At 39.5% G+C, this 15,600-nt stretch overlaps 1 protein-coding gene across 1 annotated transcript in view; it reads right to left on the reverse strand.

The window, feature by feature from the left end:
• UNC80 (unc-80 homolog, NALCN channel complex subunit) overlaps positions 1–15,600 on the reverse strand; it is a gene marked incomplete at its 3' end in the record, with an annotated part of 190,042 nt that overhangs the window by 85,060 nt on the left and 89,382 nt on the right. The window contains exons 23-25 of the mRNA XM_023510374.1: positions 11,524–11,659; positions 8,596–8,729; positions 4,172–4,337 (exon numbers count right to left, since the gene is read on the reverse strand). Coding sequence (XP_023366142.1) covers positions 4,172–4,337; positions 8,596–8,729; positions 11,524–11,659 — 436 coding nt within the window. The remainder of the gene's footprint in view (positions 1–4,171; positions 4,338–8,595; positions 8,730–11,523; positions 11,660–15,600) is intronic.

Below are 15,600 nucleotides of genomic sequence, written 5' to 3' on the forward strand. Positions count from 1 at the left end.
TTCATTGTAGTTTTCCTTGGTAGAATCTAAATTGTCCTCAGGTGTTTATTTCCGAGACTTACATTTTGAGACTTCAAAAAAAATATCATAGGTCTGGGGCCCCAGCCGCAGTGGGCAGCTGCCCCTCTGTGGAACATGGCAGGAGAGGGGAGATTCCGGGAGGACCAGATGCCTGGTGAATCTCGCCAGCTCCTGCTGGGGTGGCATGGACATGTGCAGGATGTCTTTTAAGAAGGAAACTCCACTCGCCAACGCTGCATTCTTGGAAGCAAGCTGAGGAAAACTGGCATTGCCTAAGTTGTTGGTGAACCGCCATGGTTGGATGTGGACTGCAGAGACAGGGCACCATGCTGCGATGGCCACCGTCTATGCCCTTCACATACACCATGTGAGGGAACTGGCTCTGCAAGGAGCACACATCCATCTCCAGAGAGAGCCAGGTACAACCGCCCTGGTCTTTGCTGCCCAACAGGTCATAATGATGTCATAAGATTCCTCTGTAGATTTGGAGCATCCACAGAATTTAGGACCAAAGATGGGGCACCAGGCTGTTGGCTGTCAGCCAGTATAGGCACATGCAGGTGGCTGCCACTTTGCTGAAGCATGGAGCCGACGTCCGTGACTAGCTTTGTGATGGACCCACTGCCCTCTCCCTAGATGCCCAAGGCAGTAACTTGGATGCTACTTGGTTATTGTTGTCTTTAACCAGTCAAGGCAGGATAATGGACTTCTGGCAGAACTAACCAAAAATAAATGTATATTACATCTCCTCTGAAGAATAGAAGATCACAGGAAAAGCTAACTCATTTCTATATGTGATAGAGAGATAGAAACTCTACCCACATTGTCCAAAAATAAATTGCTTTTTAAACAGTCCTAGAATGGCCACCCTGTGGGACCTTAACAAGAACCACGCTGCATTGTGCATCAAGTAAGTAAAGAACAGAACAGCTGGCCAGGTGTGGTGGCTCATGCCTCTGATCCCAGCACTCTGGGAGGACGAGGTAGGAGGATCCCTTGAGCTCAGGAGTTTTAGACCAGCCTGAGCAATAGTGAGATCCCGTCTCTACTAAAAATATAAAAGTGAGCTGGGGTTGTTGTGGACACAACAGCTACTCAGAAGGCTGAGGCAAGGGGATCACTTGAGCCCAGGTGGGTGAGGTTGCTGTGACCTATAGGACCACAGCACTCTAGCTAGGGGCAACAGAGTAAGACTCTGTCAAAAATAAAAGAAAGGAAGGAAGGAAGGGAGGGAGGGAACAGCTCAGGGACCCTTCCTCCAGCTCCTTCTCATAGGCTTCTCACACTGCCCTGAAATTTACCCCGGGGGGCCTCACATATTCATGGATTCCACAGAAATTTGTTTCCAACTGGGTCTTTCAGTCAAACTGGAAGATGGACAGGGTTCTCAGTGTAACAAAGAAAGCAAGCTTTGTTCCTTTAAAACTGAAAGCTTGACCTTCAAGGAATTGATGCCCTTTTGCTTTTGTGTTAAATACAGGTGCACTAAAGGAGCCATCATATTTTGTGTATATGTGTGCATCATTTCATTGTAAAATCTTTTCTTCTGCCCAAGGGTCATAGCTGGGATTACTATGAATCAGTGATGTGTAAACATACATTTTTAAGAAACCAGTCTCACATTCCACCGTGTGCTAGTCAAAGGACCGTTGGACTATGGAAAAGACATTTGGAACTCTGGAAAACTACAGAAAAGACACATTGTCGATAACAGTGGAATGTTTGGAAATTCAGAAAGTTTCAAACCACAAGGAATTGAGACTTGTCTCTCTGATCTTCTATTTTGGATCTACTGTTGGGCATCACTAATATTTCCAGGCCTTTATTAAGTAGGCCTAGTGTGCTGTGGAATCCTGAGCGTCTAATACTGCACTGTTCCATACAACGACTTGGGGTCCTTGGATAAAATGTGATACATGCAAGTATGATGCGTTGCTATTACTATTGCAGGAGTATAAATAAAAAAGAATATAATTGGCACCTAATAAGTGTTGAAAAAGCCAAATCATGTAACATTTTAAATATATTTTAATCATTTTAGTTAGCAGGGTCCCCATCCTTTCCATTTTTGCATTGGTTTTTGTTGCTGACATCAGTTTGTCAAATAGATTAAGGAAAATTAAGGAATATTTGGGAAGACTTTTGCCAACTGATTAAAGGCATTTTAGGGATAAGTTCTTATTTTATTTATAGTTTCAGTTTTATATTCTTCATTTATAAAACAAGTTTATTATATTAACTTAGCTATTTAGTGAGGATTTGAGTGTTTGAATATTCAAGGCAGTTTACAGAAATAATTGTGAAGTTAAGGTATTCTTAAAAATTAATATTTTATTGTTTTTAATGGTATTAGGATTTACTCTGCTGAAGTTTAGCTATGTTAGTGTTAGGAATTTTTATTCAACAATTTTAAATGGTCATTAGCATTATAACTTTGAATGGGAGAAAAAGACTGACCTAAATTAATATTCCTTTGGGATATGTTTAAAAGATAGAATTTTTTATATCATGTGTAGGGATCCTTTATTAAAGTAGTCATATTTGAAAAAAATATTGATTTGATGCTTCTTCATACTCAGAAGTTATTTAGGACTTGGCTTATCCTTCCTATAATGTTATTAGATATTAACTATTAAAATCTTGGGATATTCTATCTTGAAGTATTCAAATTTTCCTAATGTATATCATCTGTTCCTTAAAAGAAACTAAATATTTTGTGTTTTCTTATATGGGGCTACTCCTTCTAAGAATCATTTATTGATTAAGTTCTCCAATATTCACTGAGCCATTGTCTATAAGATGCTAAGAAAATGCTTTAATGTATAAAATCATCTTTACTAAGTACGCAAGCGTTCTTTTATTTGAAATTCACTAGCAAAGCATTGAAGGATGATGGAATTTAAGAAATCGCAAAATCAGATTGTTTAGCTGACAATTTAAAGATGCCCCCAGAAAGCAAGTTAAAACTTTGCAATCTTTAGTTCATAGTCAGGATTTTCTGTATGGTTTCTAATCTATATCTTATGATATAAAAAATAACAATGACAAAAATTTAAAAAGCACTGACAGTAGTAATTTGTGATGTACTATTATTCCTCAGGTACTGAGTTTATGCTCTCCATACTTGTCTTATGTAAGGGTTTTGACATGACAATGCAACAGGTGTTATTAGCCCAATGTTACAGAAAAGAAAAACTGTGACTTAGAAAGTAATTTGGATAAAGCCACACAGTTACTATATTTCATTCATTTTAAGATGCGTAACTTTTTCAAATTACATCTGAAATAAATTGAGATTTGTCATATAACTGATGGCATTCTGTGATGACTGCCGCCTGTAGCAGTTGCTGGCACCCTCGTGAGCATCTAACCCTGTAGTAAGGTGGACAGAACAGGTGCCAGTGTCCTTTCCCCCATGGGGCCCCGTGGTAGTGAGGTTTTGGGAGAGTGGGTGAGATGCTGAGTCAGATGCGTTTCCTGAAGAGGGACTGAAGCTCAGCTAACTTTATACAATTGCAGGTTGGCTTAACAAGCACAAACAGCCTTACTTTAAAATGGTTCTATTTAAGAAATGATCTATCACTAACATTCTGATGGGGCAAAAAGAACACTGTCATACAGAAAACATGGAGACTGAGAACTCTGAGTTGAAAAGTGATTCAGAAAGTCAAATTCTGGATGGACGATGGTTTAGAAAAACTAACCTGTTTATTTTATTTATATATTTTTTACTACATAAGAATGAAGTATGATAATAATGATAATAAAGATCTATATCTAATATGAAAGTCATTTTTCAATAAGAATAAAACACAAGCTAAGTAATAGAAAATTATTGCCTAAGAGTTGAATTGGGAGTGCTTTTCCTTTCTCATTGGTAAATAAAATGATGGTGATGCCATCTCAGATTCAATGGGCTATGTACGAGTTCCTGAGCTGGAACTCAAAGTGAGGCCTCTCTGACTCCAGAGTCGAACCTCTAACTAGTGTGGTTTCCTATTGATTTCCTGTGTGTCCTATGTCATTGAGACTACACCATCAGTATCGTATGGAGCCAAAAATTTGAGCACACGATTTAGTAGTTTGGATTTGAGACCAACTATCTTATTAGAAACCCTGAATCATGAAATAATCCTTATTTTTTCCATACCTTTCTTCTCCTCGACACCTGCATCAGATTTGAGGGTGTGGCTGCTGCTGTGGAGAGAATCTTTTGAGTCTTCATTTTCATCTAAAACCCCAGCAAAGCTGATCTTCCTCTCATATCTGTGCCGGTCCAACTCAGGATCCAAACGAAGTCTGCAGCTCTCCAAATCCTAAAATGTCAGTAAGTAAGGAGCCCATGAGTGCTGGCATCTCCCCAGCCCGGCACTGGTCTGCGGCAAATCTCCTTCCATTTGGAATTACATGCAACTGGATTTAAATAGCATGAAAACTTATTCTTGAATTGTGAAATAAATTAAATCTTCCCTATCTCATACTTTCCCCCCTTATCCTGAGGTGCTTTACCTTCCAATACCATAGACCTTGTCCCGAATCCAGAATTAGCGTTCTCATTCTCTAATTGTCCACAGTTTGGCTACATTTTGGCCTTTCTCTGCTTATTAAATAATCAAGCATTGAATATGAATGTGATAATTACTTTAGGATGAATAAGAAATTATTCTTTCCCAGAATCCCCAAATGGTAACTGTGAAGACAAACAAGTGATAAATTCTAAGACAGCTTAGAAATCAGACTAAGTTTAGGAGCACAGAAATTAGACTTGAAACTGTAGTTGGCCGAATCATGGTCCCTCAAAGGAGTCCACTATTGGGATCTATAAATGTGCTACTTCACATGGCAACAGGGACTTTGCAGATGTATGAACCTTAAGGACCTTAAAGACGGGGATGTTATTCTGTCTTAGCTAAATATGCCCAACCTAATCTCACATGCCCTTAAAAGTAGAGAAGCCTCCCATCCTGGGGTCAGAGGAAGATGCTGCTATGAAAGAGGCTGAGAGAGGGATCATGTTACTGGCTGTGAAGAGAGAGGAAGGGCCACACACCAGGAAATGCAAGTGGTCTGCAGAAGAGGAATAAAAGGCAAGGAAACAGGTTCTTCCCTAGAGCTCACAAAGGACGCTGCCCTCACCAGCATCTTGGTTTAGCTCAGTGAGACTTGTCTCGGACTTCTCACATCAGGAACTACAAGACAGCACGGTTGTGCTGTTGGAAATAACTAAATCTGTGGTAGAAAACAAATACAGAGGTGATGTTTGAGTTAAGTCTTGAGGATTAAACAAAGTAAACAAGTGGAGAAAGGCTGATCAGGCCTAAAAATCCTCACGTGTGAGGGCCAGAGGCTCAAAACAGAATCATGCTTTGGGGGCATTTCTTTCTTTTTTTTTTTTTTACTTTAAAAATGGTTTTATTTTTTATGCAACTAAAGGAAAGGTGTTCTACCCATAAATTCTACTTTACAAAAAGAATTTCTTATTCCTTTGTAGGAGGACCCAAGCGTAAGAGGGGTCCCATCATCCCTGCTGATGAACAGAATGATCCCATCCATATGCTTATATAAGCCTAGGTTATATGATTATTTAGTAGAAGTTTAGCCTACGAGGTCCCAAATTGAAAGTATTACCTGTTCTGTGAATAAAGATTTTCTCATCCTAAAGATCAAATTTAATTATTAATCTGTGAAGCACTTTTAGAGGACATGAAATAGTATATACAACTAAAACTTCATTTTTATGCAGTATTTTTTCTAATCATGCATCAAATTCAAACAGATATGCAAAACAAAAATATTTAAAAAACCCAGTTTGCATCAAGATTAATAGTTTATGCTTTGGATTGTCATCAATAAAATGAAACTGTAGAAGTATATTTTGTTTATTCTTTTCCTTTTGGATTAAGAACAGAAGGTACACTTTGATACTCAGAAAATTATATCATGTCTGGAAAGATACAGGAACTGTATGGAATATATTTTAACATTATCAAAACTATTCTAGGAATTGCATCCCTGAAATTAACCCCTTTTAGAAAAAAAAAAAGAAAGAATACTTATCTACTTCCTACTGTGGTAGCCAAATTTAACTAGGGAAATTTCTTAGTCGGGACAATAAGATATAATAATTCTCATGCTCAAAAGCAGTTATCCCTTCCAATTATTGCTTTTATCTGCTTGTGAAAATCCCACCAAATCTTTCTAAGTTACATTCAAATACGACTTCCTCCAAGAGGGCTTCTTGGGTCTCCCCCATCCCTTCCTTGGCCAGCAGAGCCCTCTGCTGTTTTCTCAGGACCACTCCTGTTTTGCTTTAGAAAATAGTTATTTTATGTATTTATAATTGCATCCCTGAAATCAATTAGTTTTGCTGTTACACATATATTCATCTTTGTATCACCCCCATCCCCAACTTCATAATCATCATGCAACCTTGCTTATCTCTAAATAAAAATTCATCAGTTTCATCTTGGTATATACAAATTGTGTTTTCCTTCTGATTTTATAACTTCAAGAACACTTGAAATCTAGCAGTCTATTTTTTATAACCTGATTTTTAAAAATCCCATTAGCACAGTTGGTACAGCCTCTAGCAAAATATTTCATAAGGCATCAACATTATGCTGTTTCTTCCAATGAAGGAATATAGGCACACAGAGACCTCCCACTGCCGCCTTCTTTACGATGATCAACTTATCTCTGCATTTGATGGAACTTTTTGTTTTTGTTGAATCCAAGTTGTGTTTATTGTAGCATTTCCCAAACAAATTATTGTTTTGATTCCACGGTGCTTGGTCGTTGTCTACTGCTCTCACTAATTCAATTGGGAAGAATTTTAATAAACCAGCAATTTTACCAAAAAAATCGTATCTGTAAATATCCTTTATTGTTCTCAAGTTTGGGAGATAACATTTAGAGAAAAATTAGCTTACTATGCTATCTTAGACTATGCAACTTACAAAAATGCTGCTTTTTCCTTTTTGTTGATATAATTTATGTGTATGGTTTACAAAGAGTGAATAAAAAATGCTGCCAGAAGTTGTTTCTTTGAGAAAAAAAGCACATTAATTAAGTTACATTTAGAGATCTAACTGGGAATCAATTGCTTAGTTGGTAAAAATATATTTTGAAGAGCTTTTTAATAACTTTCTTTAGAATGTTGATAGGGATAACACTGGTAGAAGCTTACAGATCAGATATTGTATTATATTTGACAAAACACATGTTGAGTGATAGCATCGACTTGATTTTGTACAGTAGTCTCAACATAACAGTGAAAGTGATAATTTAGAAAATTAAGGGCCCAGGTTAATATGAAATTACGTAAGGGCAGTAGAAGGAACTTCCCCTTTCAGTGTCCTGATGGTACAATCTCACAGTCCAAATGCAGGTGAGTTTCTCTTGAAAATATATGTTTTACTCATAAATATCTCTAAATTTAAGATACTCATTTTATACTTTAGAATGTGAGGAAACGGGCCTTCTAGAACACTGGAAAACTAGAGGCAGAGGGGCTGCTCAGTGACACCAGAGCGCTGATTCATTCATCACCCACCCCGTCCCCAGCGTGTCCTGGCTGGGGGTACGGCCTCTCTCGGGCCTGCCGAGTTTGGTTTAAAAAGGAAAAGAGGTGGTGGATTTTGAAATTCCCTGAAATGGAAGCACATACATCGTGAGTATAAAAACTTTTCTGGGAGAGTGGTATGAGCCTTATGCAAAAAGCAGGGGCTGGAGAGTGCCCAGAATTTTTCTGGTTCCTGAGCTCTGGTTAGATGAAGTGTGTCATGAAGAACCACCGGAAACTTGGTGTTCGTTAGGGAGCGAAGGGCCCAGGAAAGGCAGCTCCAGGGGCACACTTCTGGCTCTTATGTAGTATTTATACCCTTGGTTAAACACCCCTGATGGTACATTGTACGTGCGTGTGTGTACATAGTATATGTGAGTGTGCATGGGGGGGGGGTTGTTTTCTTTTTCTGTCTATCCACAAGCCATAAGAAACACTACAGAAATAATACATGTTTGGGGATGTTTAGACAAAAACACTGAAGTCTTTTCACCGATAAATTAAATGAGAGCCCTCACTGGAAGTGGAAGAACATTTCTATATATATTTCTGAGCAGTTAGTACTTCCCCCCCCCCCAAAAAAAAATCTGTTGGTGGTGAGTTCTGGAAAACATTAGCCATAAAACTCTTCGTGCTCTGCAGGGCAAAGAAGCCTGAAGACTCGTAGTATAACCGGCAGTGATGGATGAAACCTTGCACTCAGCTGTGCTATCTTTAGCTATTTTCATGTCAACTTTGGAGTCAGTATTTTTTTTTGCCAGGGCTGGGTTTGAACCCGCCACCTCTAGCATATGGGGCTAGCACCCTACTCCTTTGAGCCACAGGCGCCGCCCCCTGGAGTCAGTATTTTTAATAAAGAATATTTTTTTTCATGCATGAAAATACCATGGTTGGGTTCTTAAATTATGTGATGCAGTGGCCAATGGGCATTTAAGAAAACTGAGTATGGAAGCCCCGTCACACATCTGGCCTCTCTGAGTAGTCTCCTTGTTAACATTCAAGCTTTAACTTACCACAAGAGGCTCCGTGCGAGGTCTGGGCAGGCAAGAAAAGGTCTCCCGCAGGAAGGTGGTAATCTCCAGGAGAAGCTGGCAGGCTGCCATCTTCAAGGCAAAAGGGCAGCCGCATTTGGAGGGGTTCACGGTGCCTACGGAATGAAAGAGTTCTTTCATGAGAGGACAAGCCAGTAAAAAATACAGAGAGGCACAGTTTGATGAAAATAGCTACACGTATGTAAAATCAAATTGCATATGAGAATGTTGCCTACACATGTCCAAAATCAAATTGCACGTGAAGATTTTACCAATGTAAGTTCAATTTGCCTGTCCCTTTAGCAAAATCTATGAATTCCCACACACCTCTCTCTTCCTCCATTTTGTGATTCTGTAAAGAGTGTTTCAGTATTAAAATATCAGATAAGCAGAACTAAATTATTTCCCTTAAAGCATCACAGAGTAACAAAAGGCAGCTCCAACTAAACTAGTAAGGCTTTTAAGGAAAACAGAAATGGAAAGGAATCTTGTAAGATTTCTACACTGCTACTCAGTCAGATTTAGCCTATGGATATGGCAGGAAACTAGATATGGAATTTAAAAAGTCTTAACAGCTCATTTTATGAGAGATGTCTGTCTTGATGTTCGAGGGCAGTGACGTTGTTTGAGCTCTGGTCCAAATAAGTTCCTGCAACACAGATAAGATGTACTTCCCTGATTACCTATACCATACAGTTTATGTGAGCTAACCTGTCATATTAAGGCACAGGTACACAAAAGTGGGTAACATTCTCTTTTGCTCTGGAGAATATTTGTCTTGGAATTAGTAAAACATTGCATCTACCAGAGGCCAACTAGTAGATTTTGCTGTAAAGACAGATAGTGGCCAAGGTGATACCTTAGTGACTTAAAATTCTTAGTATTAGCTCCCAGATAGGTGTCATCACAAATAATGCAGAAATGCATTTATTACTTAACAGTGTGCTGAAAAGATCAAGGCCATGTAGAGTTCTGTCTCTCATGAAAGAATGCAAATATTTATCTATTCTGAATGAATCAACTCATCAAGCAAGCACAACGTCGTTGCATGTCAACATTCTTAAAAATATTTCCTGAGTGCTGGGCTTTCTTAACTGATAGAATACCTACTTTATGATTTCAGTTGATAATAGGTGGAAATTGGTTTCTCTGAAGATAGCTATTGTTTATGTGTAAAGAATTGTTTTTTTCTCCAGAGTTAGTATGTGGCTGAAGGCTTAACCTCTCATTAAGAATAGAAAAGCTTCTGTAGAATTTTCAGACTGAAAACTGCTTGCACTATAATTAGCTTTTAAATGCAAGATGAGGTATGTATTGATTTGAAAGTGGAACAAAATTAGATATATCACTTTTCTATTTAATAGAGGCTACATGACTAAGAATTGCCTGGAAATGTAACACTTATAAAAAAGTGGACACTGGACATTAGTATCAACTTCTGGGTCTGTGTTTTTACTCTTGAGTAGAAAATGAACTTGGTCTTTGTCCAGCCTCTCTCATGACTGTCATGTGAAATACCTGTTACATTGCTCAAGGATTGAGTTCTATGTGGTTTCAATAAACAAACTAATATGCTAGGCATAGCATATTGGTGAAGGATACTTAATGTGATCTAATGGAGATTTGAGTTTGTTCTGGCCTAGGAGGATGCATCTGTTTAGTGTTGGTTCACCGTCTCTGTGTTCTGAGAGGCCCCTGGAAGATGTGGGGTGGTTTGGGGATGGCTTCTAGCTAGGTTCATGTTGTGGCAGGCCTTCACTTGGTTCTGCAATGGCTGGATGATCCTCAAGTCTTCCTATGGATCAGACTCTATTCCTGAGCACTCTAAGATAGTCTAGACCATCTTTGGGGCCAACTTCTGCCATTATCCTGGCAACAATAATGTGAAGATTTGTTGTTTTGTCAAATCTAAGTTAAGAAAATTTTCACTGACTTGATAGGGTCTGAAAAGGGACAACATAGTTAAAAGATTCGAAAGAAAAAAAAAAGAAAAGAAAGATAACCTAGTGTAAAAGTGGACGAGAAGACCATAAGAGTTTTCTTTGATTATTATTTAGATTTGTTCAATGGTGCACTCTATCCATCCTTCTACTTTTCAAGGGTGCAGGAGGTTTGGTGCTACCTAATGACGAACAAATCCTTAAAATACAATCAGCTGCAAGGGGAGGTCAAGAGGAAGAGATCTCACTGTCATCACCATGGAAAGGTACTGATTCCATAACCGTAACTGGAATTTTGTCCTGCATGGAAGGCAGTGGTGCACATATACACAAGCTTGTGTGGCACAGAACACAGATGCACAAATGGTGTTGGAGGAAGATGTGACAGGAGTCTCTTTGTCTCTACTCTTCTGTGATGAGTCTCAATGCTAAATCTAATAAATAAATACAGGTCAGCAGCATTCACAGTTCCATAACCTCTGAGGATTCTAATATTTAAATTTCACGTTCAGTGCTATGATATACTTTTTGAATCTTTCAATATTTTAGACATTTGGAAAGCCTATCATGTTCAATTGTATTTGGTCTGACTTGATTTCCTACAGCAATAATAATAAAAAAAAAAACTGACAAAAATCTCTCTGGGGACAGTAATTTCCCACCACTGTATTCTCTGAGAGGTCTACTGTTAATCTTTGTCTAATAGCAGGAGTCAGAGACCAAAAAGTAGCGGGTATTCCACGCTGCTTGCAGCTCCCTGGCCCTGTCCTCCTTCTTCTCTGTCTGGTTCTTGTACTTATGTGGCTTTAATACACATTTTATATCCATGCAGAGGAAAAGGGGGGAAGGGTGCCGTGGAGAGACATGGGAAGGTGGTTAAGAATGTGAAAGAGGAAAGAGAAGTATTAAGTGCTCCTAAGGCAGAGGTTCTTACAAGCAGGGGTTCTTGTAGTAAAGGGAGTCTCCTTACTGTCATCTAAAAAGTCTTCCTCCTCATCCTCCTTTCTCAGCCTCCTCTTGGTCTCCTCATCGTAAATGAGACCCAGCAGGTTGGCTGGGCTCTCACTCTCCCCATGGCACAGCTCATTCAATCGGATGCCAATTGCCTACCACAGGGAGAAAAAGAAGAAGACAGCACAAAGGAGATCAGACTCCAACGTAGGCTCCCGCATCTCAGATCATACTCAACCAGCTAATGGGGGGAATATCTGCATAAGCCTCTCTGGATGCATAGTGTTGTTTCCCCCATGTTTGCCAATATAAAAACCCAGAGATAGAAGAAACTGCCAGTATCTCCTAGTTCTTTTCATCTAAAGCAGCGGTTCTCAACCTGTGGGTTGCGACACCTTTTTAACAATGAAAATACATTGCGTCATTAGGAAGGTTGAGAACCACGGATGTAAAGACTTGTAGAAACTGGAATGGCACCTTTGTATACTCGTACACATGTTTTCCTGAGAATATTTCCATTCACTCAAGAGGCATTTATTTTGTAGGGTTGATACAAGGTTGTACACAGTTGTTTTTAATGGAGGATTTTGTTGCAGTAAAAAATAAGGAGGCACAGTTCCTCGGAGCGCTTCTGATTATGCTACTTCCCGGGGACGGCCCTGTCACGCTAATGAGGATGGACACTGGGAGAATTCTGTTGTTGCAATTTTATTTCCAGCTGCTGTGATGTATGGACTCCTTTGGGGGCTTTATTCCTTCTTCCATGATACTCTATGAATTTTTAAGAAATGCTTTTCTTTTGCTGGAGCATTCAACAATGACATTAGACACGTGCCTTTTAATAACTCAACACATGAACAATACTGGCTTTTATATGGCAGTCTGAGAACAGACACCCTTATCTGTTTTTCTGAATCATCATGTACAACTGTCTGATTTTTCAAAAGGAATTTTCCCCGAGAAGAAGCACGGAACATTACCTCTGTCTAATTCCTTTTATATGCCAACCATACACTCTAGGCAGCAACAGAAGAGAAACAGGTTTGGTGAGGAGAGTCAGGGAAAACGTTAAACTGATTATGGAACTGGAGGTTTGACAGTTCGGTTATTCTGCGCTTTAGTAAGAACAAAACTCTAACTAGCTTTCTTCTTTCTTCCTGTATCATAGTTTGCAAATGTTCATTACAGAAAAGTTACTAAATTCTGGGCATTCAGGAAAATAGACCTACTGCCAGAAAACAACCTACATAGATATGATCAGAAAACTTTAAGTAAAAAGACATTTTTGAATATCTTAGATATTTGGAGACAAAGATGTTTCATCAAACTCTGGAATTAAGTGAGGAGCTGAAACCCAGAAAGCAAAGGCCGCACTGGTGAGAAAGGAATGCAGAAAGACAACCCAGGATTTGAAGATTTTAGCTGCTAACCCGAGGAGTTTTAAGCAAATAAAACGAAACATAAAAACCAAACCACCACCACAACAAAAAGCCTGGTTTGGGGAACTTGTCTAAAGGAGGAGACACACAGGTGCGAGTCTGGAAAGGGGACAGCAAACTGGATAGAGAGACTCAAAGGAAAAAGTCTCTACACTGATCCTTCCAGAATGTTGTAACCAAGCAATTTAAACTAAACCCATAGTTTATAAAGCTTAAAGAGTTGACCAAAAAATGACCTTGTCTGGTGTGATAATAAATGTCTAAATAATAATTTAGATCCCTACATCTCATCTGAGGCTAGAAAACCCCTTTAGGGCTTTGCTAATGCTTCCTTTCCTTTGTTCATCAAATATTTACTAAGTGAGGTAATTTGTTAGGTATTCAGTAAAACAGAAAAGTGAATAAGTTGTTATAGTACACTAGTACCTTTGTTCAATGCGCTTTAGTAGACTGTAAACCCACATATAAAAAGATCACTGTCTGGCAAATAAAAAAGTTAGAGAGGTCGGGAGATTTGCTCAAGGCTGCTCAGCAGACTGGGTTCAAACACAGAGTGTTTGATCATCTCTGTCTCTTTTCTTTCCTCTGATGAGGTTACAGTCTACTGAGGAATTAACAACAGGGGAAAACAACTCGTTGGGTGGCAAAAGACACTGAAAGGACTTCATTAGTTCAGAAGACAGAAAGATTAAATTCAGTTTGGAGAATCACAGGAACTCTCACGTCAAGGACCTGGTGTTTGGCTACTGGAGAATGGGGAGAGCAGGTCCTGAGATGGAGGCTCCCAAAGATCCGTGTTCATGGCGATGCATCAGATATGCAGAGGGTGACGAGGAGCTATTTGGTTGAAGCACGATTTTGTGAGAAAAAACAATATGCAGGAAGTCTGGAAAGGCAGGTTGTGAGGACTGTCCAGTTCCTGAAGTTGAAGTTCACTTTGCTTTCTTAAGAAGGAAGAAAGGTAGTATGTGAGCTGCAGGGGGGTAACCTGACCACTCAGTCAAGGGACACTGTGCTCGATGCAGAGACAAGCATCTACTCTGCTTTCAAAAACTGTCATATTTGTAGGGCAAGATCGTACCAGGACAAATTAAGGAGAAGGTGAGGACACTGCTTGTCACTTTTTAATACATATTATGTGTCATACATTAATGTTAATAATAAAGGACACATATTAATGATAAAACATTAATGTTATAACCTATTATTATTGAACACATAGTAGGTGCAAAGAATTTAGATAAATATTCTCTAGGTACATAAGCTCATTTGACTTCATCAGTTATAACCTTAGAGTGGTTTGAGCAAAGGTTGTAGAGAGGGTAGTGACTCCGAGCTAAGCAATCTGAGTTTTCTCCTGAGGATAGAGGCCCTCTGAAGCACCGTGAGCATTAAACACACTCTAATTTGCATTTTAGCCTTATCACTCTGACAGCAGTCTGGGGACTGAACTACAGAGGGCAAGTCTGGAGGCTGGGAGATCTGTGTGCACATTTCATTATGAGTGGGCTGGGCATCAGGAAGATCCTTTCACAGGCAAAGCGTAGGATGGATTAGATGAGGGAAGGAGACCAAAGAGGAAAATATTGTAATCCTTCAGATGAGAAGTAATGACGATCTGACCTAATGGGCTCCTGCGCCATAGAACCGCAGGGGAGGGGGTTTAGAATGTGCTCAGAGGCTGTCAGTGCAGGTGGTGGTGATGTCCTAAATAAGGACAGAAAGTTCAGGAGGGCTGCAGGCGGGGGTGTGTTTATAGGAAGAGGTTGAGTTTTAGGATATTCAGTAACGCTTCCTTCAAAGTGGGGCTGGCAGGGAAGGCCTGGATGTAAACAGCGCTAGGGAGAGAGAAGTCGGGGCTGCTGGGGTGCAGGGAGAGTGGAAAGCACAGGAGCAGACGTTCCCCTGTGAACTGTAAAGGAGGGGATTACGAGAGGTCTGGGCAAATGTCTAGGTTTATGAGGGGAGACAGGCGGAGAGGACCAGGGAAAGAGACAGGGCTGGGCACAGAGATGCGGCGAGACTTGTGGAAGATAAAAAAGAAGATGAAGGTGTAGGCAGTCAGGAGTGTTTAATTTGTAAGAAAGTGAGAGGACATTCGTCCTGGCAATGTTTGGGAAGTCCCTCGGTCACTGTCTTCTTATAAACCTGAAACCTCTACTGCTCAGCGCTTCCCTCTTCTTGGGAAGCCGCTGGGATTATCAGATGTCACTGTCATTTCAGAGAGTCCCCTGCATAAAACCCTCCTCAAACGAAATGGGTAACGGAAGGGGGTTGAAACACCACGTCTCTCCACATTAAGGGATTTGGCCAGTTGCATGCAAAATCCACTTCTGTCTTCAAACCCACAAAAATTGCTTTTTTAAAAAAGGCTTTCTAGACTTTTAATGTAAACTTACATTAGACTTTTAGAAAATACTAAGGTGGTTATTCCCCATCAAAACTAGTTTTACTAAAATAAGTTTTGCATTATGTTTTCAGACTTTATTTAGAAAATAAAAAGGAAAAGGGTTAAATAAAAAGCATCTTGCCTGCAGAGGATGGAAAGTAGTGTGTTTTATACCAGAAAGTTTTAAAATATTGTCTTGTATAGAAAATAAAGAGGTTATCCTGAAGGGGAAATAAATGTGAAAGGCCTGACAACTGGCCTAATTATC

This window comes from Otolemur garnettii, unplaced genomic scaffold (genome assembly GCF_000181295.1).
Source record: "Otolemur garnettii isolate 467f Iridium unplaced genomic scaffold, OtoGar3 scaffold00013, whole genome shotgun sequence".
NCBI classification, from domain to species: domain Eukaryota; kingdom Metazoa; phylum Chordata; class Mammalia; order Primates; family Galagidae; genus Otolemur; species Otolemur garnettii.